Source organism: Cupressus sempervirens, chromosome 10, assembly GCF_028749045.1.
Source record: "Cupressus sempervirens isolate cs-2001-9-10 chromosome 10, ASM2874904v1, whole genome shotgun sequence".
Lineage (NCBI taxonomy): Eukaryota > Viridiplantae > Streptophyta > Pinopsida > Cupressales > Cupressaceae > Cupressus > Cupressus sempervirens.
The window spans coordinates 287,907,454-287,930,224 of record NC_143127.1 but is presented as its reverse complement, the minus strand read 5'-3'; the positions used below and the strand labels follow the sequence as shown (position 1 = coordinate 287,930,224).

At 33.8% G+C, this 22,771-nt stretch overlaps 1 protein-coding gene across 1 annotated transcript; it reads right to left on the bottom strand.

Annotated features, from left to right (window-relative positions):
* Nucleotides 1-10,200: 10,200 nt before the first annotated feature.
* Nucleotides 10,201-15,857, bottom strand: LOC149533777 (transcription factor PHYTOCHROME INTERACTING FACTOR-LIKE 13-like). Its single transcript, XM_089807819.1, has 6 exons — nucleotides 14,872-15,857; nucleotides 12,170-12,265; nucleotides 11,994-12,059; nucleotides 11,600-11,665; nucleotides 10,824-11,159; nucleotides 10,201-10,736 (listed from the first exon to the last, which is right to left on the bottom strand). Exons 1-6 carry the CDS (start codon nucleotides 15,157-15,159, stop codon nucleotides 10,704-10,706), a joined length of 885 nt encoding a protein of 294 aa, XP_089663945.1. The 5' UTR covers nucleotides 15,160-15,857; the 3' UTR covers nucleotides 10,201-10,703.
* Nucleotides 15,858-22,771: the final 6,914 nt, after the last annotated feature.

The window sequence follows — 22,771 nt, the reverse complement described above, 5'->3', positions numbered from 1 at the left end:
TGCACTCCAACCACTATCTCTAAGCCTCTATGAATGCCTAAATATAAAGAGCTTTCAGGAAACATCTAGAATGCTTCTAGAAACAGCTGGAAGGTGTCACCAACTAAGCATGGGTCTTTTCCAACCTTCAAGATGAGCCATAGGGTTGTAGACACCATGTGCTTAATTGATGCACTAACCCCCGTGTTGTTGACACTTGAGAAATAGAAAAGTGTGTTAACTCCAATGCAAGCTTATAACTCCAATTCACTTTTTATATAATTTCTATTTAAATATTTCTAACTTCTATTTTAATCTTTATAACTTTTCATTTTAATTTTTATAACTTTTATTATTATTATCTATTTGTTACTTTATTATTATTTTATAATTATTATTAATTTTAATTTCTAATTTTCTTTTATTTAATTATTTTTCCTCAATTAATTCTCATTTAATTAGTTATAATCAAAATACCAAATAACATGATATTTTATATTAATTTTCTCAAATAATTAATTTATTAATTAAATCTATTTATTAAGACTTAATTAATAGAAAATTCACCATATACCTCCAAGATAAAATATGAAAACCCATCATAGAACAAATCACTCAAAATCAATCTAAAGGGTTAAAAATCACGAATCATGTCATCCAACACATTCGGTGGGTAAAATATCCAGATACTTGTCCTACCTTACTAGGACAATTGGCTTAAAGGTTTGGGATTTGGACTTGAGAATTTATCTCCCTTCTCTTATCATTGAGATAGTATAATAGGGTACGCTCATCCTGACAATTCAGGAAAGTCGATACCCGGTACCTGCAACCTGCAGAAAAACCATGCATGTACATACAATATATATAATGCTAAGCTAAACAGATAATGGCAGGAAGTGGTGCATCGTGTAGATCCCGACTAAGTAGGTGACTACGACTCCCTTTCTTAACCACATAATAAACACCATACAATAAGAAAACACACACACCATACACATGCAAGTATGGGGTAAGTATCCATAATAAAACACATGAGATAATAACCATCAACTAATCATCAATAATAACTGAAAACAATATAATAATCATCATGTATGCATGAAACGTAAAGTCTAAATGATCTCATCAGATAACCACTTAATCCATAACATAATGTCTGATAGTGTCAAAACAATACTACTAATCCATCAACATAAAACTAGTCCATCATAGTCTGATAATAACAACAACAATGTTCAGAAAAGATGTGAACGAGGGTAGGCACTAAAAATTAAAGTTGTGGAGAGCGCAATATTTCCAATTGACTATGTTGAGGAAATAGAAGTAATGCATATGAAAGATGCATAAAAATTCATATGTGACCCATCTACAAAAGTGGATGGGTCACCCTCAATGATGAAAGAAGTCTTTCATGATCATTGTTCAAACAAAGGTCACAAAAGAATCTTAATCATTGAAGAATGTGACATGTATTTACGCCATTACAAAGATTTTTATTTTTTGTATATGGTTCATTCTTGTCTCCAATTCTAGAATTTTACTTCTAATTAGTTGTATTGTCAGTTTTGTTTCCCCATTGTTCTATGTAACTTTCATGAAGAAGAGAACAAGAAAAAATAAATTTATTATTGTGCAGAATTTTTTTTTAATGGATGTGGCTACTAAATATGTTAATTAAGAAAGAAAATCATAAGTCTAAATAGATGTCCTTAATGATAAGTATATTTATTGATTACAATTCTTAATCATTGCAATAAAAATTGCATTAGCATTATTAAAAATTCAACAATATATAATGTTCACATTATAATGGAAAAATAATTTCCATAAATTTGATTCTTATATATTATTTCACACTTTTTACATCATCTAAATAGTTGTGTTGGGACTTATAATTTCCCTTTCATGAATTTAAAGGTTTGCACTATTTGAGTCATTTGTATAACATATATCCCAAATTTGACCATAGTTGTACTCCAAATACTCCAACACTATACCTAAGTCTCATGCTTCCCTTAACCATGTCCCTTATTTTAGAGTAACATTTAACCACTTACTAACCTTAACCATAACATTGAGTGTCATATAAATGAAATTGTAAACCTTGGATCCTAACTCTAACTCTTACTCTATATATGACTATACTACGTATTGAGTAAATTATATACCTTAACCTAACCCTATATGTACCAGAAACTAGAAATAGTATTGTATTTTTTATTAGTGGAATTTATTTATTTATTTAAAATATATATATATATATATATATATAGAGAGAGAGAGAGAGAGAGAGAGAGAGAGAGAGAGAGAGAGAGAGAGGTGTATCTAGAGAGCAAAGAGAGAGAGAGGGAGAGAGAGATTAGGAGGTGTCTCTAGAGAGTAGGGAGAGAGAGAGTGAGAGAGAGATTAGAAGGTGTATCTGGAGAGCATAGAGGGAGAGAGAGATTAGGAGGTATATCTAGAGAGCAAGATGAGAGAGATAAGGGGGTGTATCTAGAGATTACAGAGAGGAATTAGGGGGTGTATCTAGAGACTAGAGACAAAGAGAGATTAGAGGGCGTATTTAGATAGGGGGAGATATTACTAAGTGTAGCTAGAGAGCAAGGAGAGAGAGAGATAGAGAGAGAGAGAGAGAGAGAGAGGGAGGGAGGGAGAGAGAAATAGAGAGAGAGATAGAGAGGATGGGAGAGGGAGGGATTACATTATTAAAAAGATTAATAACTTGTATCACAATAGCACTAATCATGGGCACTATAATAAAACTAACCCACATAAAAAATTAACCTGACAATTACCCTAACAATAAGATAAACTATAATAATAGCACTGACATTGTCATTTCCCCAATTTTCGGTGGTAGTCTGATTAATTAATTTGATTAACTTGGTTGTCCAAAATAATGAATTTTTTATGAGGACGACTAATTAATCATTTTAATTAAATAAATAGATGATATTAAGTTAATTACTTATAAAGTTATCAAATAAATAAATATTAAAAGATAACTTTATATTTAATTAATTTAATAAAGTCACTTAAGAGATAAGATCAAAAATGTTCTAGAAGTCTCTGGAGAAGATGGAGAGAAAAGAATAAATAGGCACCCCGGGGCTCCATTCGAATCAGGCAGTTGTTTATCTCTCTTTTGATTTCAGATTGTGATTCAATCACAGGTGTGTTGTGGAACCTAGGGTTTTCGCAATTGTCACAGTTGGCCATTGAGAACGATAACTCTCAATAGGTACGCAATTTTGAGGGTGTGAAATATCATCTGAATTATTGTAGATTGGAGGTGACATTCAGTCATTTCAGCGAGGCAGAGTTTGTGGCCTAAGGCCAAATTTGGAGGATCATCCCGAGAATTGATTTTAGGATTTAAGCTATTCGCAAAGGTTTGAAGTTCAGCATTTTATCCGAGCAGGATCTGCAACATCTAATTTGGATTGTCAAAGAGACAAGCAAGACTCCAAAGTCGGAATTTATTATTGGGCAGTAATTTTTCCTCACAACTTGTGTGCTGTCGTCTCTGGATTTAGGCGCTTCTTCATAGTGTATTTTTTCGTCACTTGAATTTACAAAAATCGCAGGTGTTATTCTTAAATTTGCGGCAAAGATTTTGGGTGGGAATTTTGAACCTGGGCTGGAGCTCATATTAGCGGCATATTTCCTTGAGAATCGAGGCGCCTCATTCCTTAAGACAGGCTGTAGGTATTTAGAGGTTGGAAAACGGTTTTTTTCACATTAATCGTGAATGTCGGGATTGCCATTGCAGGAGACGGGAGTATATTAACCTTCAGCATCTGCTCTAAAGTCTCGTGTGACTCCAAGCTACCGCTCCAGTATTGGGGAGTCCATCAGTAATCACACCACTGTCTCAGCGATAACACTTCCATCAGTTTGGGCAGTTCGAATGACAGATTTGGATGCCATTCTGAGGAGTTTTCACAAGGCGCCAATTCGATTTCTGGTCAGCAATTCGAACCACGACTGGAAGGGTTTGTGCTGAGAATTATTTCATATATTGTTTGCAAATGGGTTAAAGAAGGGTTGGTTTCAGCTGGAACTTATAGTTCTGCAATTCCTACCAGCATTGGATGATTTATCATACCATATTAAGGACCTACATTCACTGTTATTGGAGCTGCATGGGGTTTGATAGCAACAATACATTCTGAATATTGGTTGCGATCTGCTATAGGGTATTGGTGAGGAATTTCGAACAAGCTGCAAATTATTTTTCAATCCAGACATTCCATGTGAACCCTCAAGACTACAAGCTTGTGCTCGGAGACAAGTTCTTAATGCTTCTTTAGCATTTGAAGACCCAATGTTGATTCTTCCCTTTGCCAGGTTCCTTTAATTAGATTATAGCATATTACATTTGCAATTGTAAATATTTGCAAGTTTCTATTAGCACATAAAGTTGGCATTAAAGAGTTTGACAAATTGTCCTAGCTCAGTTTTGGTGTAAATTAGTAGCTCTTTAAGACGGGGTTATTACAGTGGTATCAGAGCTTGACTGCAAACCGTTTGATGAAATGTCAAACCCTTGAAGTTTTAGTATTTTTGGTGTTTAAGAAGCAATCATCCTGTCAGGGTTATTTCAGACATCAACTATAATATGATTAATAACCTAGAAATAACCTTAACCACAATAATAACATAAATCCTAACTCTAACTCTAATTCTAACTCTAACTCTAACTCTGACTCTAACTCTAACCCTAACCCTTACCCTAACCCTTACCCTAACCCTAACTCTAACCCTAACCCTAACTCTAACTCTAACTCTAATTCTACCTTTGTCCCTAACCTTAACTCTTTATAACCCTAACTCTATACCTAATTCTAACCCTAACCCTAAGCCTTACTATAACCCTAATCCTAATTGTTATTCTAACTCTAACACTAATTCTAACCCTAAACCTAACCCTAATTTTAACCCATTTTCAAACTCTAACCCTAACTCTAACTCCAACTCTATCTCTAACCCTAACCCTACCCCTAATTCTAACCCTAACACTAACTCTAACTCTAACCCTAACTATAACTATAACTATAACTCTAACTCTAATTGTAACCCTAACCCTAACACTAAACATAACCCCAACCCTAATCCTAACCCTAACCCTAGCCCTCATCCTAACCCTAACACTAAATATAATGCTAATCCTAACCCTAACACTATATGTAACTCTAACTCTAACCTTAACACTAATTCTAATCCTAACCCAAACCCTAATTCTAACCCTAACTCTAACCCTAACTCCAACTCTATCTCCAATTTTAATTGTAACTCTAACTTGATCCGTAACTTTAACTCTAATTCTAACCCTAACCCTAACCCTAACTCTAGCCTCAATTATAGCCCTAATTGTAACACTAACATTAATTATAACCCTAACCCTAATGCCAACCCTAACTCTAACTGTAACCCTTGTGCTAACCCTAACCCTAATTATGACCCTAACTCTATCTCTAACCCTTCTTCTAACTCTAATTCTAACTCTAACTCTAGCTCAAACCCTAACTCCAAATCTAACCCTAACCCTAACCCTAATTCTAACCCTAGCTTTATTTGTAACTTTAATTCTAGCTGTAACACTAATTCTTACCCTTACACTAACCCTAACTCTAACTCAATCTCTAACCCTAATTATATTTGTAACCCTAAGTTTAACCCTAACCCTAATACTAACTCTAACTCTAACTATAGCTCTAATTCTACCCCTAACCCTAACCTATATATCCCTAACTCTAATCCTAATTCTAACCCTAATCCCAATTCTAGCCCTAACCCTAACCTAATTTTAACCCTAACTATAACTCTAATCCTAACTCTAGCTCTAACAATAACTCTAATTCTCACCCTAACCCTAACCCTAGCACTAATTCTAATCCTAACTCTAACTCTGACTCTAATGCTCATTCTAATCCTAACCCTAATTCTAACCCTAAATCTATCTCAATCTCTTACCCTAACTCTAACTTTATCTCTAATTCTAACCCTAACTATACCTCTAACTCTAACTCTAATTGTAACCCTAACCCTAACACTAACCATAACCCAAACCCTAATCCTAACCCTAACCCTAACCCTACCCCTCATCCTAACCCTAACACTAAATATAATGCTAATCCTAACCCTAACACTATACGTAACTCTAACTCTAACCTTAACACTAATTCTAATCCTAACCCCAACCCTAATTCTAACCCTAACTCTAACCCTAACTCCAACTCTATCTCCAATTTTAATTGTAACTCTAACTTGATCCCTAACTCTAACTCTATTTCTAACCCTAACCCTAACCCTTACTCTAGCCTCAATTCTAGCCCTAATTCTAACACTAACACTAATGATAACACTAACATTAATTATAACCCTAACCCTAATGCCAACCCTAACTCTAACTATAACCCTTGTGCTAACCCTAACCCTAATTATGACCCTAACTCTATCTCTAACCCTTCTTCTAACTCTAATTCTAACTCTAACTCTAGCTCAAACCCTAACTCTAAATCTAACCCTAACCCTAACCCTAATTCTAACCCTAACTTTATTTGTAACTTTAATTCTAGCCCTAACACTAATTCTTACCCTTACCCTAACCCTAACTCTAACTCAATCTCTAACCCTAATTCTAACCCTAACCCTAATCCTAACTCTAACTCTAACTGTAGCTCTAATTCTACCCCTAAGCCTAACCTATATATGCCTAACTCTAATCCTAATTCTAACCTTAATCCCAATTCTAGCCCTAACCCTAACCTAATTTTAACCCTAACTCTAACTCTAACAATAACTCTAATTCTCACCCTAACCCTAACACTAATTCTAACCCCAACTCTAACTCTAACTCTAATGCTCATTCTAATCCTAACCCTAATTCTAACCCTAAATCTATCTCTATCTCTTACCCTAACTCTAACTCTAACTTTATCTCTAATTCTAATCCTATCCCTAATTCTAACCCTAACTATACCTCTAACTCTAATTGTATCCCTAGCCCTAGCATTAACCATAACCCTGACTCTAACTCTAAACCTACCCCTAATCCTAACCTTAACAATATATATAACTCTAACTCCAACCCTAACCCTAATTAAATCCTAATCCCAACCCTAACTATAACCCTAACCCTAAATCTAACTAGGTAACTCTAACCCTAACCCTAGCTCCAACTCTATCTCTAACTTTAACTCTAACTTGAATTGGAACTCTTAACTCTAATTCTAACCCTAACTCTAATCTTGTCCCCAATTCTAACCCTAAATCTAACTCTAACTCTAACTCTTAAACTAACACTAACACTATCACTACCTCTAATTTTAACTCTAACTCTAATTGTAACCCTAACCCTAATGCTAACCATAACCCTAACCCTAATTCTAACCCTAACCTTATTTCTAACCCCAAATATAACCCTAACCCTAACTATAACTCTAACTCTAACCCTAAGTGTTTTTATAACCCTAACGCTAACTATATTTATAACCCTAATTCTAACCCTCACCCTACTTCTTACCCTTACCCTAACCCTAACTCTAACTCTAATCCTAACTATATCTGTAACCCTAATTCTAACCCTAATCCTAATCCTAATTCTAACTCTAATTCTAATCCTTACACTAACTCTAACCCTAACTCTAAGTCTAGCCCTCACCCTAACTCTAGCTCTAATTGTAACCTTAACCCTAACAATAACCCTAAATCTAATCCTAACTCTAATTCAAACCCTATGCCTCACCCTAATTTTAATCCTAAATCTAACTCTAACCCTAACCCTAACCCTAACACTAACCTTAACCATAAACATAACTCTACTCCTAACTCTAACCCTAAATCTAACTCTACCATAGTTGGACTCTAACCATAACCTTAACCCTAACTTTAATCTTGGCTCAAAACTTTTCGCTAACCATAACTCTAGAACCTTAACCCTTACTCAAGCCCTAACCCTAACCCTAGCCCTACTATAACCCTAACCCTAACCATAACCATAAGTCTAACCCTAACCTTAACCATGAGCATAACTCTAACCCTAAACTTAACCATATACATAACTCTATCCCTAACTCTAACCCTAAATCTAACTCTAACATAACTAGACTCTAACCCTAACCCCAACCCTAACCCTAATCCTAAACCTAACCTTAACCCTGACTTAAACCCTAACCCTATCCCTACAATAACCCTAACTCGAGCCCTATAATAACGTTAAACCTAACCCTAACCATAACCATAACTCTAACCCTAGCCTTAACCATGAGCATAACTCTAACCCTTAACTCTAACCCTAAATCTAACTCTACCATAATTGGACTCTAACCTTAACCCTAACCCTTACTTTAATCCTGACTCGAACCCTAACCTTGAGTCTAACCTTAATCTTGACTCAAACCCTAACCCTGCCTTACTATAACACTAACCCTAACCATAACCATAACTCTAACCCTAACCTTAACTATGACCATAACTTTAACCCTAACCTTAACCATAAACATAACTCTAATCTGAACCTTAACCATAACCATAACTCTAACAATAACCATAACTGTAACTCTAACCCTAACCTTAACCATAACTCAAACCCTAACCCTAACTCCAACCCTAACCCTAATGCTAACCCTAACCCTTATTTTATCCCTAAGGTTAACATTAATTGTAATGGTACCTTTGTCCCTAATCATATATCTATGTTTGACTATAACATTTTACATTACAATATGCCAAAAAGAAAATTACCCTTTTTTAACCATAATCCTACCCCTAACTCTAACCGTAAATATAACCCTAACTATAAATCTAACTCTACCATAATTAGACTCTAATTCTAACCCTAATCCTTAGTTTAACCTTCCCTAAAACAGTAACCTAACCCTAACTCAAAACTCTAACTCTAACCTTAACCCTTACTTTAATCTAGATGAAAACCATAGCCCTAACCCTAACCCTAACCTTAACCCTGACTCAAACCCTTACCATAACCTTAAACCTGGTGTAACTCTATATACAACCCTAACTCTAAATATAAACCTAACCTTAACCATCACCCTAAAACTAACCCTTTCTCTACCCCTTTCTCTAACTATAACCGTAAATCTAATTTTAACCCTAACCCTAATCCTAATTATAACCCTATATTCAACTCTAACTCTAAACCTTATTCGAGCTCCAATTCTAACTCTACTTCTAACTCAAACCCTAACTCTAATTCTAATCCTAACCCTAACTATATTTTTAACCTAAACCCTTATTCTTACCCTCGCCCTTACCTTAACCCTAACCCTAACTCTATTTGTAACCCAAATTCTAACCCTAATCCTAACATTAACTCTAACTCTAATTCTAAACCTAACCCTAACTATAACCCTAACAAGATTCGTAATCCTAAAAATAACCCTAGCCCTAACCCTAATGCTAATCTTGACTCTAATTGTAACTCTATTCCTAACTGTAAACCCTAACAATAGCCCCAACCCTAAAACTAACCCTAACCCTAACTATAACTCTACTCTTCAATATAACATTTTACGTAACAATATGCTTAAAATAAAACTGAATTAAAGTGATGCAAATAAACACCATATATAGAATTAAAAAATAAAATATTCAAGAATAATTTTATAGTAAGTTTATACAATTGTATTTAAAAAGAAATAAATAATTCAGCACTACACTTAAAAAAATAGAATTCTTTTTTAAAATACTTTTCCTATTGCGCCGCGATTGCCACTAGCTTATATATACCTCTATATATTACGCCAAGAGTAATCATTCTCGAGGCACCTATTTTCATTTTTATAAATCCCAACTATGTTTAAAATAACCTTGGGATTAAATGAAAATAGGCGCCTCGAGAACGATTACTCTCGGCATAATATATATTACTCTCGGCATAATATATATAGAGGTATATATAAGCTAGTTAAATGTTGTTTGATAGTTGCTCATTCCTTAAGCTTATGAATAAATATTTTTCTTTCATTCCTAAATATCTAGATTTTTGTCTCATTTTGTTTGTTAGAAGTTATTAAAAAGGTACCTTTTTCCTCCAATTTGTAATTTTCACAATCCTACTACTTTTTAAGGATAAAGATCTGAACATTATTTAATTGCAAGGCTTATGTGTATCCACTTTGTCTATGAATTATATGATACAATGTGTGTAAATAATTTCCCATGTCAACTTTGAAAGGGGAAAAAAAGCCACTGTACCTTCAAAGCTGTCTAAAATCCAGCATAGTTCCGTGGTAACTTGAATCGACTATGTCTAGTACAATTAAATAGTTATGGATAAAGAATCAAAGCTACATTTTTCTACTTCTGAATACACTTTCAAACTTTGATCTTTCTTTCCCTCCAAAGTTGGGTTGTGTTAGCCGCGAGAGTGGTTGTCTTTCCATATAATTGGAAGGCTTAAAATTTGTGCAACCCAAGAAATATATGGTTTGTTTCAATTTTTATATATAAGCTAAATGTTTTTCATTTCCCGTGAATTTAAAAGCTTTTTGGTCTTGTTAAAATACAAACATGTCACCAGACTTGGAAATGAAATTGCAACCCACGATGCTTCTCTTTCAGTGTTTATTTTGGAACACATGCGTGGTAGTAGCAAATGCGCAGGAAAGATGCCTCGGATTTATACTAATATAAAGATTTCAGTAATGAAGATAAAATCCTTCGAATTGAATACGACTATCATGGGACAGCTCCTTTTAATGCTGCAAGTAGAAAGCAGAATGGATTTCCTGCCAAGAAGGCAAATAGACAAATGAGAACTCGCTTACAGAATTCCTAGAAAATAATTTATGAATAGTGCAATAATCAGGACTGACCTGAGAAGAACTTGGCACATGCGGTAAAACAGAATGTGTCAATTGACTCATTTTGCCGGAATCTTGCATGCAATTGTGAACATCATATTCGGCTGAAGGCAAATTAGGTATAGACATATCACGAAGGCTTTGAGGATGTATATCAGTGGAGGATAACAGTGGACTTTTTGCAGGACCTTGGGTCATGTTTGCAAGTATTGTTCTGTCCATGCTTGGGGAAACTCCCGCAGATCCTGTGTTCATATACGTTTTGGGTATCTGAGGAATCTGCAACTGTTGCATCTCAGATAGCATACACATTGATGAAAGGTCAATTCCACTTCTTGCAGAAAGGATCTGCATTCCATAGATATAAATTGAGGCAAAGGTTGATTATCTGCATTTTTTCAACTATGAGGCGCAGTGGCCTCTGAATAATACATACAACATAACCATGCAAACTGGTGATGTGCAACAAGAAAAAGTTCTTAATGATCATCAATAGTCAGACATTCCTAGCTATACAAAACTTTGACATGCAAATCAAAGAATGATGCTGTAGTTCATCAAATATTATTTCAACTTACTAACGTGCAATAGAAATAAAAGACATGTTAATGACAGTCCACATCAACCAAAAAATACTCAAGTACTGATGGCACAAAGAATGGGAATGGAAACAGACCCAAGTAATTGTTTCATGGATACTGCTTAGGACTTAAAACTCTTAGAGAACTAATATAATTGCATGCCACAATGTAAGGCTACCATCATTCAGCACTGAATGATGGACCTACCTGCACTTGCAACTGAAGTTTCTTGAGATAGTCAATGGCTTCATCGAGCATGGACGCCTTATCAGACTGCCAAAACAGAAAAGCAAGCAAAGATCTTAGAAGGACCATAGGTTTTGATAAGTTCCAAATTGCAACTATGCTTTACAGCCAAGATGAAATAGTATTGCCTTTTTTCCAAATATAAAAAAGATAATGTTCATAGTTCAAAAACCAATTGGTCAACATGACCACTAAGCTACAAAGGTATCCATTGTAAGATGTTAACTGCAAATTCTCATGAGTTAATGAACTGCTTACACTGGGCAGAAAGTGCTTTAATAATATAATTTTTAGCTTTCGAACATAAACAAAGAATTTGAAACATCTGTACAGCATTAAGAAGAGCACAATAGACCTTATTAGAGTTGGGAATGAGGTTCTGTAGAGCTTTCATCTTTTCATTGATTCTGTGCCGCCGTCTCTGTTTTGTCCACAAACAGAAAATGTTAAGTCCAATTTCAGTTCACCAGCTTAACATTAATCATTATAATCAACTTCTTCAAATTTGTTGCAGAAGCGGCAGTACCAAACCTTTTCGGACAAATTATGAACTTCGGCTGCCCTGCTTCTTTTGGAAGAACATGTAGAAGGCTGTTTGGAATTATCACCATAATCCTCTTGGGCTTTCTGCAATTACAATGAATTGGCAAATAATTCAAATGTATTTGTATCAGAGGTCTATACAAAAATGAGATTTTAAAATGAGACTGAATTAACCTATCTGCGAAGTTCAGCAATTCTCAAAAAACCTGATCACTATTTAAATGCCGGAACATAATCTCAAAAGTTGTCTATTATTCTTGGATACTTGACTATCATCTCAGATATATAGAAACTTCACAAACAATGGTTTTGGTTTTCAACTAGAGAGGCACAAAATAAAAATAACTTCCCCCGCTGTTGGAAATCAGGTGCCAGGCTATCCACTGATACAAGGAGGCACTCATTTACAAAAGAGTTTCCCCAACCCTACCAAACGTAGATGCCCAATAGTCTCACTTTTGTGTACCCAGCAAGAGGTTTTGCCCTAGCCATTTAAACATTGACTTGAAAGCGTGCTTCTGTCATGGCCCATGTTGCTGTGGGCTCTGTTATGTAATGGCTGCTGTATTCTTCTCATGTAACGACTTCTGTATTTGTCTCATGTTATTGGTCACTTTATACTGCTGTAACGTTATATTTGTAATCATGTTGAGTCTTTAGTATCTTCGATTCTTACAGTTTCTTTGCTGCAACTACTATTGTATTTTGCAATCCTTCATTGTATTCTTTTTGAGTATTTATATTTTCTATTCTTACACTTTCTTTACTACAACTGTATTTTGCATTTTTTCAATACAAAACAAAAAGGGGCAGACTAATCTTCAGACAAAATGTACTAAAGACAAAACAAAGTAAAACTTTTTTTTTCCCAGATTCATGAAAATGTAATGATTTTTTTCCAATTTTTTTGTTGTTTTCTACTACAAACTGTGCAGATCATAAAGATCAAATGCTGAAATTTTTAGAAAAACAATGATGTTTTCAATTTTTTGAAAATTGGTCAACTGTACAGTTTGTAAGGAGGATTACAGCGTCCAAAGAAAAATATCCCAAAATCTAAACAAACTTGATATCTCCATCATTTCTAACACAAAGAAAACTTGGGTGTAGGCAACAAAACCAAACCTTATCTTTTGAGGCACAAGAATCCAGTCCGGACGATGTAACCACTTAATCATTTTTGGGTATGTCCTATATCTACTAATAACATGACAGGACCTGCCAAACTTAGGACCACATATAGATGACCAATTTAACCATTTTGCCTTTCAGCAACAGGGTGATTAAAGCATTGTTTGACTCTGACACGGCAGAAAATTTAAATGGAGAACTAGTCACTGTCATGTCTCCATCAGATGTGACTGCTAGGGCTTAAAAGATTAATTTGAGAGAACTCATATATTTACTAGCGGATTCTAAGTTCTGGCTATATGACAATCCAACAATGCTCAGGGAAGAAATCAAAAAGTTCGAACATAAACGTGCACAAGCAAATGCATCCCATTCCATTTCTTTAATCTGTGTTTTCAATAAGATGGGGATCTCCACCTAGTAATGCATGAATAATGGAGATTATATCAGCTGGATGGCTGGCAAGGATTGAAAGCGACTAAAAGTTGCAGCAGTCCTTAAAAGTCACTGGGATTTTTCTTCTACTGAGAGCTTCCATGTATTGCATTTTTCCTTCAATTTGCAACCAAAAATATTAAATGTGATACGACGAAAAAGAAAGAGAAAGTTGAATATTTAGTCTCAAGAGACATTCTAAGGACAAAGTCCCTTGCAAGGGGCTACGGCTTCTCCAATAAACTCAATCATTTCAATGATATGAGGAAAGCCGATTCATTTGAATGAAGAGTGTGAAGGAAGTTTACATTTTGGCAAGAATCTTCAACAAATGGCAGCTAACGGGATAATCTTAAATAATGAATCCTTCAAAATTGCCGCTTAAAGGTGAAATTAATGTTTTATCCACTGGCTCTGAATTTTGCCAGTTCAGAATAGTAGAGTAGCCTACCCTCCATGGGACCATTACCTTACAGTAAATGGCACCAACGTTTTATAAGTAGCACCCTCTCAGATAACTCAATGGAACATTGCCCAGTTCAAAAATCAATCTATTTCCCAGAAATTTTGGAGCTGGAACCTTCAAATAGAGCTGAACGTTTACAGATTCCATTGCCCTTTGCAGCATTTATACTGCAAAATCTTCCCTGTAGAATCTTAGATGTAATTTTGGCACAGAATATTGACACAATCGTACTATTTTCTCACAAGGTCTTGGTGAACACGTATGGTAGGGGTTTTGCAGTTGAGGGTTCCACGGTGAGTAAAAGTTTGGCGGTTTACTGCAATATCTAAATTGAAAAAAGATTTTATCGATTTCTCAAATACTAAAAGCCAGGAGCAAGCACTGCAAACTGCGACCTTCTGATTAGCTTATTGACAAAAGTGGGTTGGACTTTCAAAAACTTGCGAACTGAACTGAACGGGTTTATCCATATCAAACTACTCCTATTTAACCAGGGAGCACCTGCTCAGAGACTCTAGGAATACCCTCAGAGCTAATAAAGGAACTCCGAACTTAAAACCGCCATTAAAGGAACAGATAATCCAGGCAAAATAATCAAAGCCCAGTTCGAAAACATCCTAAAAGGGGGCAGGAAGAGAAATTTAGCAATAAAAATTACCTCAGAGTGGCACTCGGCATCCTCGAAAGTCTCTATAGATCTCTTGATGCCCAATTCAGCTCCCTTACTGGCACTGTTCATTGATCCTCCGGACGATGAAGTTGCAGCCTCCATTCCCACATTGTTTGCCCTGCTGCGCCCAAAAGCCCCACATTCAGAAGGAAAAAGACCCTGGGTCGAATCCCCGCCCTTCAAAGCAGCATCCCTTAACAGATCAGAGTAACGATAGTACTTATTATCAAAAGCACCATCATCCCAAGAAACCCTATCTGATATCTTCTCAGCCATTCGCTGAAACAGAAACAGTACTTCCTGCGACTCGAACCCGTCACTTCCCAAAACCTACTGATATATGTTTTGTCTGTTACAGGCTACATTATTAATCCCTTGGTCTTCGCAAACGGTGACGTAAAGAGAAAAACATGTTAAGTACAAGTTTTGCAGAAGAAAGACATGTAATGGAGGTGTTACGTGTGCATTTTGGTGTCTGTGGCAGCCCTGATTGCCGATCGACATGTTTCTGACAGTTGACGGACATGGGTATAATTCAATTTGCCATTTACAGAGTCCACTATGCTGCCGTCAGATTTTTTGCAGTTAGAATTTGTTTCTTGCACGACATCTTCTTTCTACTTATTTTCATTAATGGAGCCCTTGTTAGAGGTGCTGAAATTATTCTACAGACCAGATATGATTACCATTTTTATTAACAAACAGCAGTCTTCGGGAATCGAGAAAAATAAAAGTTGCCTTTGATTGATTGATTGAGATCAACACCGACAGAAATCAGTAGAATTCAGTAAATATTTTCAATTCCTGACGCCGTAATCACAACACTAATCTGAGTTTATCAGTTGATATTTTCGCCATTTTGAGATTATTAGTTCCTGCCGAATACTATAGCAATTAAAAGAGGTACGGTGATAGGTTTTTCTTTTTAAAATGCTATTAATGAGATGTAAAACAAAAGAACTAAAAAGAGGTGCAAGAGGTCCGCGGATAGGTTTTTCTTTTTAAAACAAAATTAAAGAGATGTAAAACAAAAGAAGAATTTCAATTTGGTAATGTACAATTTACTTATTTGAATGACATTAATATTTGATTTAATGTACTACATTTCAATTAAAGAATTTGAAATGTACAATTGTGGAAACAATTTGTTCTGCATTTAAGTACACACATAATTTTTTGAATCATATTCATGACTAGCCAACACAAACCCTTATGAAAAAGGGGAATGATTTTGATTGAAAAGAGGAAGTACACATGATTAAATGGTGTAAAATGTAGAATGTAATTTGTAAAACATTTTATTAATATTAATATTATTATTATTAAAACAATCTTCTATTGTATCTCACATTTTAATATTTATGGAACTAGTATTATAAGTGGGACATAGTTATTAGTATATTATTATTAATAGTATGTTCATAGAATATAATAAACTATTCATATTCTATAAGAGATTAATAGCTATTATAGTATAAGATACCCTATTAAATATTATTTGGGATATCTAGTTAAGGATATTTCTTAATTGGATATCTTATACTATAATATTACATATGAATAATACATTAATTTGTATCCCTCTACTTATTATTTTAAATAAGTTCTATCATTATTTTGTGAGCTAGTTTTTTTTTTCTAAAAGTTGCTAAACGATTTCTCATCTTCAAATTTATGCATACAAGGGCATTAAAAAGGAAAGATCGTGACAACCTCAAAAGTGGGAACAAATAGGACTCCAACATGACACAAGTAGGTTTTGTAACCTTAAGAGAGAAAGTGGAAAAATCATAATATAAATTTACAACAAAAATATTGTCAACCAAAATTTCAAGTTTATAAATCTTAGATATAAAAAGGTCCAAAACTTGTTGAGCTTCCAATGTTCACCCATTACGGTTATATTATTATTGGATAGAAATTCTTAAGGCCAATCTATGGTCAAGGTGCTCATATATTTAAGTGTTTGTTATGAAGTATCCTTGCTCATCATAATAGTCAAACAAGACAAAAGTGTTGTTATGAGATTTTCTCAACCAAGAGATTATTATTTTGTTATTATTAGATGGATAGTTTGTAAAGGATTATTGTCATTGATAATGTCTATATTACATTTCATCAACAATTTTTATCACACTTTATGATTTATTATTAGTAATGATAAAGAGTAGAGATAAATGTCAAATGATAAGTTGTAGATCAAGTATAGCAAAAATGTAAATGATAAGGAAAGGACTCATGTTCAATATTTCGTTGCATGTTGAATAGTCTATCCATTGCATTTCACCAATCAAAATGACACTATACTATTATCAAGTGTGTCAATATTGGCTTATTCATTTGTCTAGTAGATGAGAAAATAATAATAATTAGAAGAATTGTGTAGCTTTATTGGTTTGTACACAACAATTAGAACATTTGTACAAATAATTTAGTTATAACAACTAAATTTATACCAATTAAATTATTTATACAAAAATGTTAGCTATAGAACAATAACTAATAGTACCATAACATTAGCTGCCAATTAAAACTAAAAATAGACATCAGGATAGACAATTTAAATTGTCTTATTCTAGGGCTAGTCATTATAAATATTATTGATTTTCGAGAATAGATCACATGGTTTGAAAATCAAGAAATTTCTAACAAAAAGTAATATAATTAGAAACAACAAAATAATTAGATTAAATAACACATTTTCTTGCTTGAAAAAAAATGATATATAAAAGGTGAATAATTATCTGTTATTTAAAAGTCATAGAAGTATACATTGATGCCCATCTCCAATGACATCTTTCCCATGGTGCATTTTATTAGAAATAAAAAATAAAAATAAAATCTTCAACCTTCCCATTTCTAAACCATCTCATATTGCTCATTATACATAAGTTTTCTTGATTATGATGTTGTTTTTTCATATCTCTTACTAAACTAATATGTTAGTATGCATTGTTTTAAGACTTTTTTCATTTAACTTTGACATCAATCTTTTCTATGTTTCAAATTAAATCTCTATAATCAAATTTCAAAATATATCCTTCAATTGGAACATGTAGATCATCTTTCTATTAGATCTATCATCAAAACAAGTTGATTACAACTTAATGTTTAGCTCTTGGGTTCAATAAAAATATTCAAACCTAACCTTAGAAACAAAAGAACAATATATTAATAAGAAGAATTTTATATTATATGCTCTGCCAATTTTAGACGTTCTTCACTCCATAATGGCACACAACCAGACATAGACTTGCACATTCTCATGCCTAAGTAAATTAAAAAAATTCAATCGCTTCTACACCAACCAATCTCTATCTTTTTTACCATATCAAGTGTCTTTGAAAGCTACCTCTGGGTTCTTGAGATTTGTTTTGAATCTCACTTGTGGATCCAAATATTGTTAAAAGTGGAAAATGAAACAACATGCTATTAATGAAAGAATAGAAAAGAACATGATGAAAAATGCACAATATAAGAACATGTTCAAATGAAAATTATATGATGAAAGAACATACCCAGATGAAAAATACATGTGAAAAAAAATCATTTTCACCTTCTAGTAAAGTTGAGGAACATGTTAATAAACTGTATGGAAAATGTCAAGCAGAGCATTCTCAAGAAAAGATTCCACAGTGATTGCGCAGCTTCTACAACTTGGTATTGGTATTGAAGAGGCTACAAAGGGAAAAGGAAGAACACCCAAAGACAAGTCATGGTGCATAACTAGAATCTATGAATAATTATTTGTAATGACTTGTAATATTTCTTAAAGGTGAGATTACTTCCCAAATTACCAGTTGAGAATGATCTTTTTGGGTCAAAACAAACTCAAAGACCCCACTCTAATGATTGTGACAGATATGAGGGAGCTAAAGTTTCTAGTTCGGGATGAGAATTCTTTGGAGTCTGACACTTTCAAACAATGCCCTTAATGGAAGCATATCCAATCCATTCGACAATTGAAGTCATTGCAAGAGTTGAAAATGGGGGGGAGGGGGGGGGGGGGAATTATGTGCAAGACCTAATTCCCTAATGGGCCAAACAGGGAAAAACTGTCCTCTCATGCCACGGTGTGAAAGGAAAAAACCAATGGCAACAGTGATAACTCAATGGCAGCAAAAACACCACCGAGTACACCACAATTGACTTGTTGTTGGGGAGTAGCATGGAATGTCAAAGCCGCGCACACTTCTGCTACCCACAGAACAATGCAACCAAAGCAGCCGTCCACCTTTGATGAGTACATATGTGAGACAATCAGAGCAACTGCCAAGGAAGCATGAAAAGTTAGAATGTCTGTAACCAAGAACATCATGAAAGGAATGTTGTCATCCATAAGAATATTGTTAACACCTCTAGGAACATTGAACTTGGCGTTGAAACCAAATCCAACCAACGCCAATGCTAATGGTGGGAACATTGAACATGGAAGTCTACTTGGAGCGCTTCATTCTATTCTCGAATCAAAGACATCAAATAAACTTTTTATAAGATGGACTGATTTATAGTTTCAAGCATCTCTTTTCAACAAAAAAAAATTGTAGAAAAAAGTAAATTGTGTTGTGAAATGCCATTTTACGTGATCAAATAGGGCAAAATATAGTCTCACCTGACTCAATATCCCACACATTCCTTGGTCTGTCATTGTCACCTCTACTCACTATGAAAAATCCTCCCATTTTGGAAACATGAGACCAAACATTACTTGTAACTTGAGACAAAATTAGCCAGAGGTCGGTTGCCATATTCTATTCACCATAAGAAAAGCAGTTTTACCCAACACGATCAAAATGAACTTATTGAAAAACAGTGTCACCCAACATGCTCAAAACAAGGTTATAGAAAAATTAGGAGAAATTGGAAGTATAACTCTATTACCTTCATCTTCCCAAGTTCGATAGTGCCCTTTATCTATTTTCCTTTTCTTACACACACACAAAATTAAGCTAAATTAAGGTGTACCTGGTAAGTGTTTAGCCTTATTGAATATATATACATAAGGCAGACAAAAGGGTCACCATGAATGTTCCTCCCATAGTCAAGGAAGGTCACTATCCTTTTCCTCGAGGTACTTTCAACACATTTTTTCTGACTATCACATTTCCTGAGACGGCTTGCTCTTTCCCGTTTACTCAACTGGTTGTGATGTCCACCATTGCAACAATTTTTAATTTTTGTTCACACTCTTCTTAATGTTGCAATGATTTTTAATCTTTGTTCATGCTCTTCTTAATCTCTATGTCCATAACCTCAATGATAGTTCCTTTCCACCATTAGAAGATTGAGTTTCTTGCTTGATTTTATAAAGCTAGGAAATGATCAACTTAAGATGGCTGAATGCAACATACTTGTTTTACTAATGCAAATCATAATGAACAAGATTGCTATTAGATTTTTTCGCATTATAGATGTTAAGATTTTCTCATATCAAATCATAATGGACAAGATTTCTTGTAGATTTTTCTCACTATGCAAGAATCAGAAACTGACGGCCCAACTCACTTGTACATCTCAAGATGTAACATCAAGTGATTGTAAATCATGAGCAATAAGAAGGTGAAGTATTCTATACGATATGTTTTTGTTGGTGATAAAAAGCTACTGACTAAAGATGGTATACCTTCCAACGAGTGAAGATGGTTTGCAGGTGTGAGACAATTTCTGATTGCAGGCAATCTATAGTGCCTACCCCTAAGTTACATTTCTGTTATCATTGCCAAACTCTTTTAGGCCAGTTTTATGTTCAATGATTAGTAGTATTGCTTTAAGATTATCAGATATTGTTTTACATTCAATTTATTATATGATGAGATTACTTGGTACTCTATATTTCATGTATACATGATGATTATTCACTGTTTTCAGTTATTGATGATGATTAGTTAGATGGTTTATTATCACATGTGTTTTCTTATGGATACTTACCCCATACTACATGTGTATGGTGCGTGTGTTTGTTTTCTTTATGTATGGCATTTCTGATGTGGTTAAGGAAGGGAGTCGTAGTCACCTGCTAGTCGGGATCTACATGATGCACCACTTCATGCCATTGCTTGTTTAGCTTAGAATATTGTGTCTGTACATGCATAGATTTTATGCAGGTTGCAGGTACTCGGTATCGACTTCTTTGAATTGTTAGGATGAGCGTACCCTATCACATTATCTCAATGGTAAGAGAGGGGAGATAAATTCTCAAGTCCAAATCCTAAACCTTTAAGCCATTGCCCTAATTAAAAATTAGGACAAGTATCTGAGTCAAGTACCCTCCAAATGCGTCAAATGATGTTAATTCATGATTATAACCCTTTTTGTTTGATTTGGTATGTGTTTTGCTATGATGGGTTTTTGTATGTTGTTTTATGAGTCCTTCGAGTATTTTTCTATTAATTAAGTTTAATTAAAAAGATTAAATTAATGATTTAATTTAATGGAAAATTATTATGATATTTTAATATTTAATTATATTTAACTAATTAAGAAATTAATTAAGTAAAAAGAATTAAAACTAGAGATTAAAGTTGTTAGTATAAATTTAGAACGTGATAACATTTATTTAATTTAATAATAATATATTAAGAGTTCATTTTTAAATAAATGCTAAATACTATTGTTATTTAAGTTAATAAATATTTTATCAATTAAGTTTCTAAAATAAATTAAAAGTGAGAAAAAAGATATTAAATTATTAAAAAGATTCGAGATCGCATAATGCATGCAGGAATTGAAAATAAAAGAAATTAATTAAAAAGATAAAACATGTGGACTTAATAAAGATATTTTAATTCATAAATATTGCATGAGATTAAAGTAAAAAATTAATTAAAAATAGAAGTCAAGTGGAAAATTAGATAAAGTAATTTAATAATTCACTTAATGTGCATGAAAATATAAAAGATAAGATAAATAAAAGTTAATTTTAGAGTTAACTCTGGTGAGCAAGGAGTCCTATCGGGTGAATGCACAATTAGTGCCCCGATTTGAGGAGGGAACTCCTTATTATCACTTGAGTGTTCATTTTCGAAGGATGGTGAATTTTGGAGATGATTTTTAGACAACGAATTTTGGAGAAGGAAGAAATTTTTGGAAAAGAGAAGGTTCTGAAAGAGGGATTGAACAGTTTTCCAGGGCGTGGTGAATTAGCATTAGTGTCTAGGTAGACATTTGTGAATTTCACTTAATTTAGATATGCCTTTATCTTTCCTGTCTTCTTCGTGTTTGTGGATTGCAAATCTAAATTCTTTGTGATAATAGTTTAAACATTTCAATATTGTGAATAAGTAGATGCTTGTCAATTAACTTCTACATACATAGGGATTAGAAAAGAAATTGGAAAACCCTTGTTTTCTAAATTAAAGAACATAGGATTTAATCGGGAAGGGGTTGAATCTAAAGATGAAATTCTAAATTTGGATGGTTGATAATATTTTCTCCATTAGAGTATAGATGAAATCAATTTCAAAAAAATCAAAATTAAAAAAAAGTAAATTGTTTGATAAATTTATTTATTTATAAATTTTATGAAATGAATAAATTTTAAAAGGGGAAATTATTTAATATTATAGCAAAGTTTATAATTTTTTTAATTAAAATATGGATTGGGGAGGGGCAGCTTAGCCACCCACTACCTCTACTTTTCCTTATGTCAGTCGTAAGTCGACTGATGTACGTAGTCGTACCTGCTGACGCAAGATGACTACGATAGTAGTCCCTGCGCTGTAGATATTTGCAGGACAATGATTATTAATTGCTTGGTTTTAAAATTTAAAAAAAACTAATACATGGCCTTTTTCAGTAGTTAAAATTCGATTTCGGGATTAGTTTTTTTTAATAATATAAATTTGCAATTAGATTTTTAATAAATTTTAATTAAATTAAATTTATGTTA

Coding starts and splice junctions, on each gene's coding strand:
- LOC149533777 (XM_089807819.1), bottom strand. CDS start 15,159: ATGGCTGAGAAGATATCAGATAGGGTTTCTTGGGATGATGGTGCTTTT. Junction 11,666..11,993: donor TCATTCCCAACTCTAATAAG/GTCTATTGTGCT, acceptor CTGTTTTGGCAG/TCTGATAAGGCGTCCATGCT. Junction 10,737..10,823: donor ATGTGCCAAGTTCTTCTCAG/GTCAGTCCTGAT, acceptor CCTTCTTGGCAG/GAAATCCATTCTGCTTTCTA.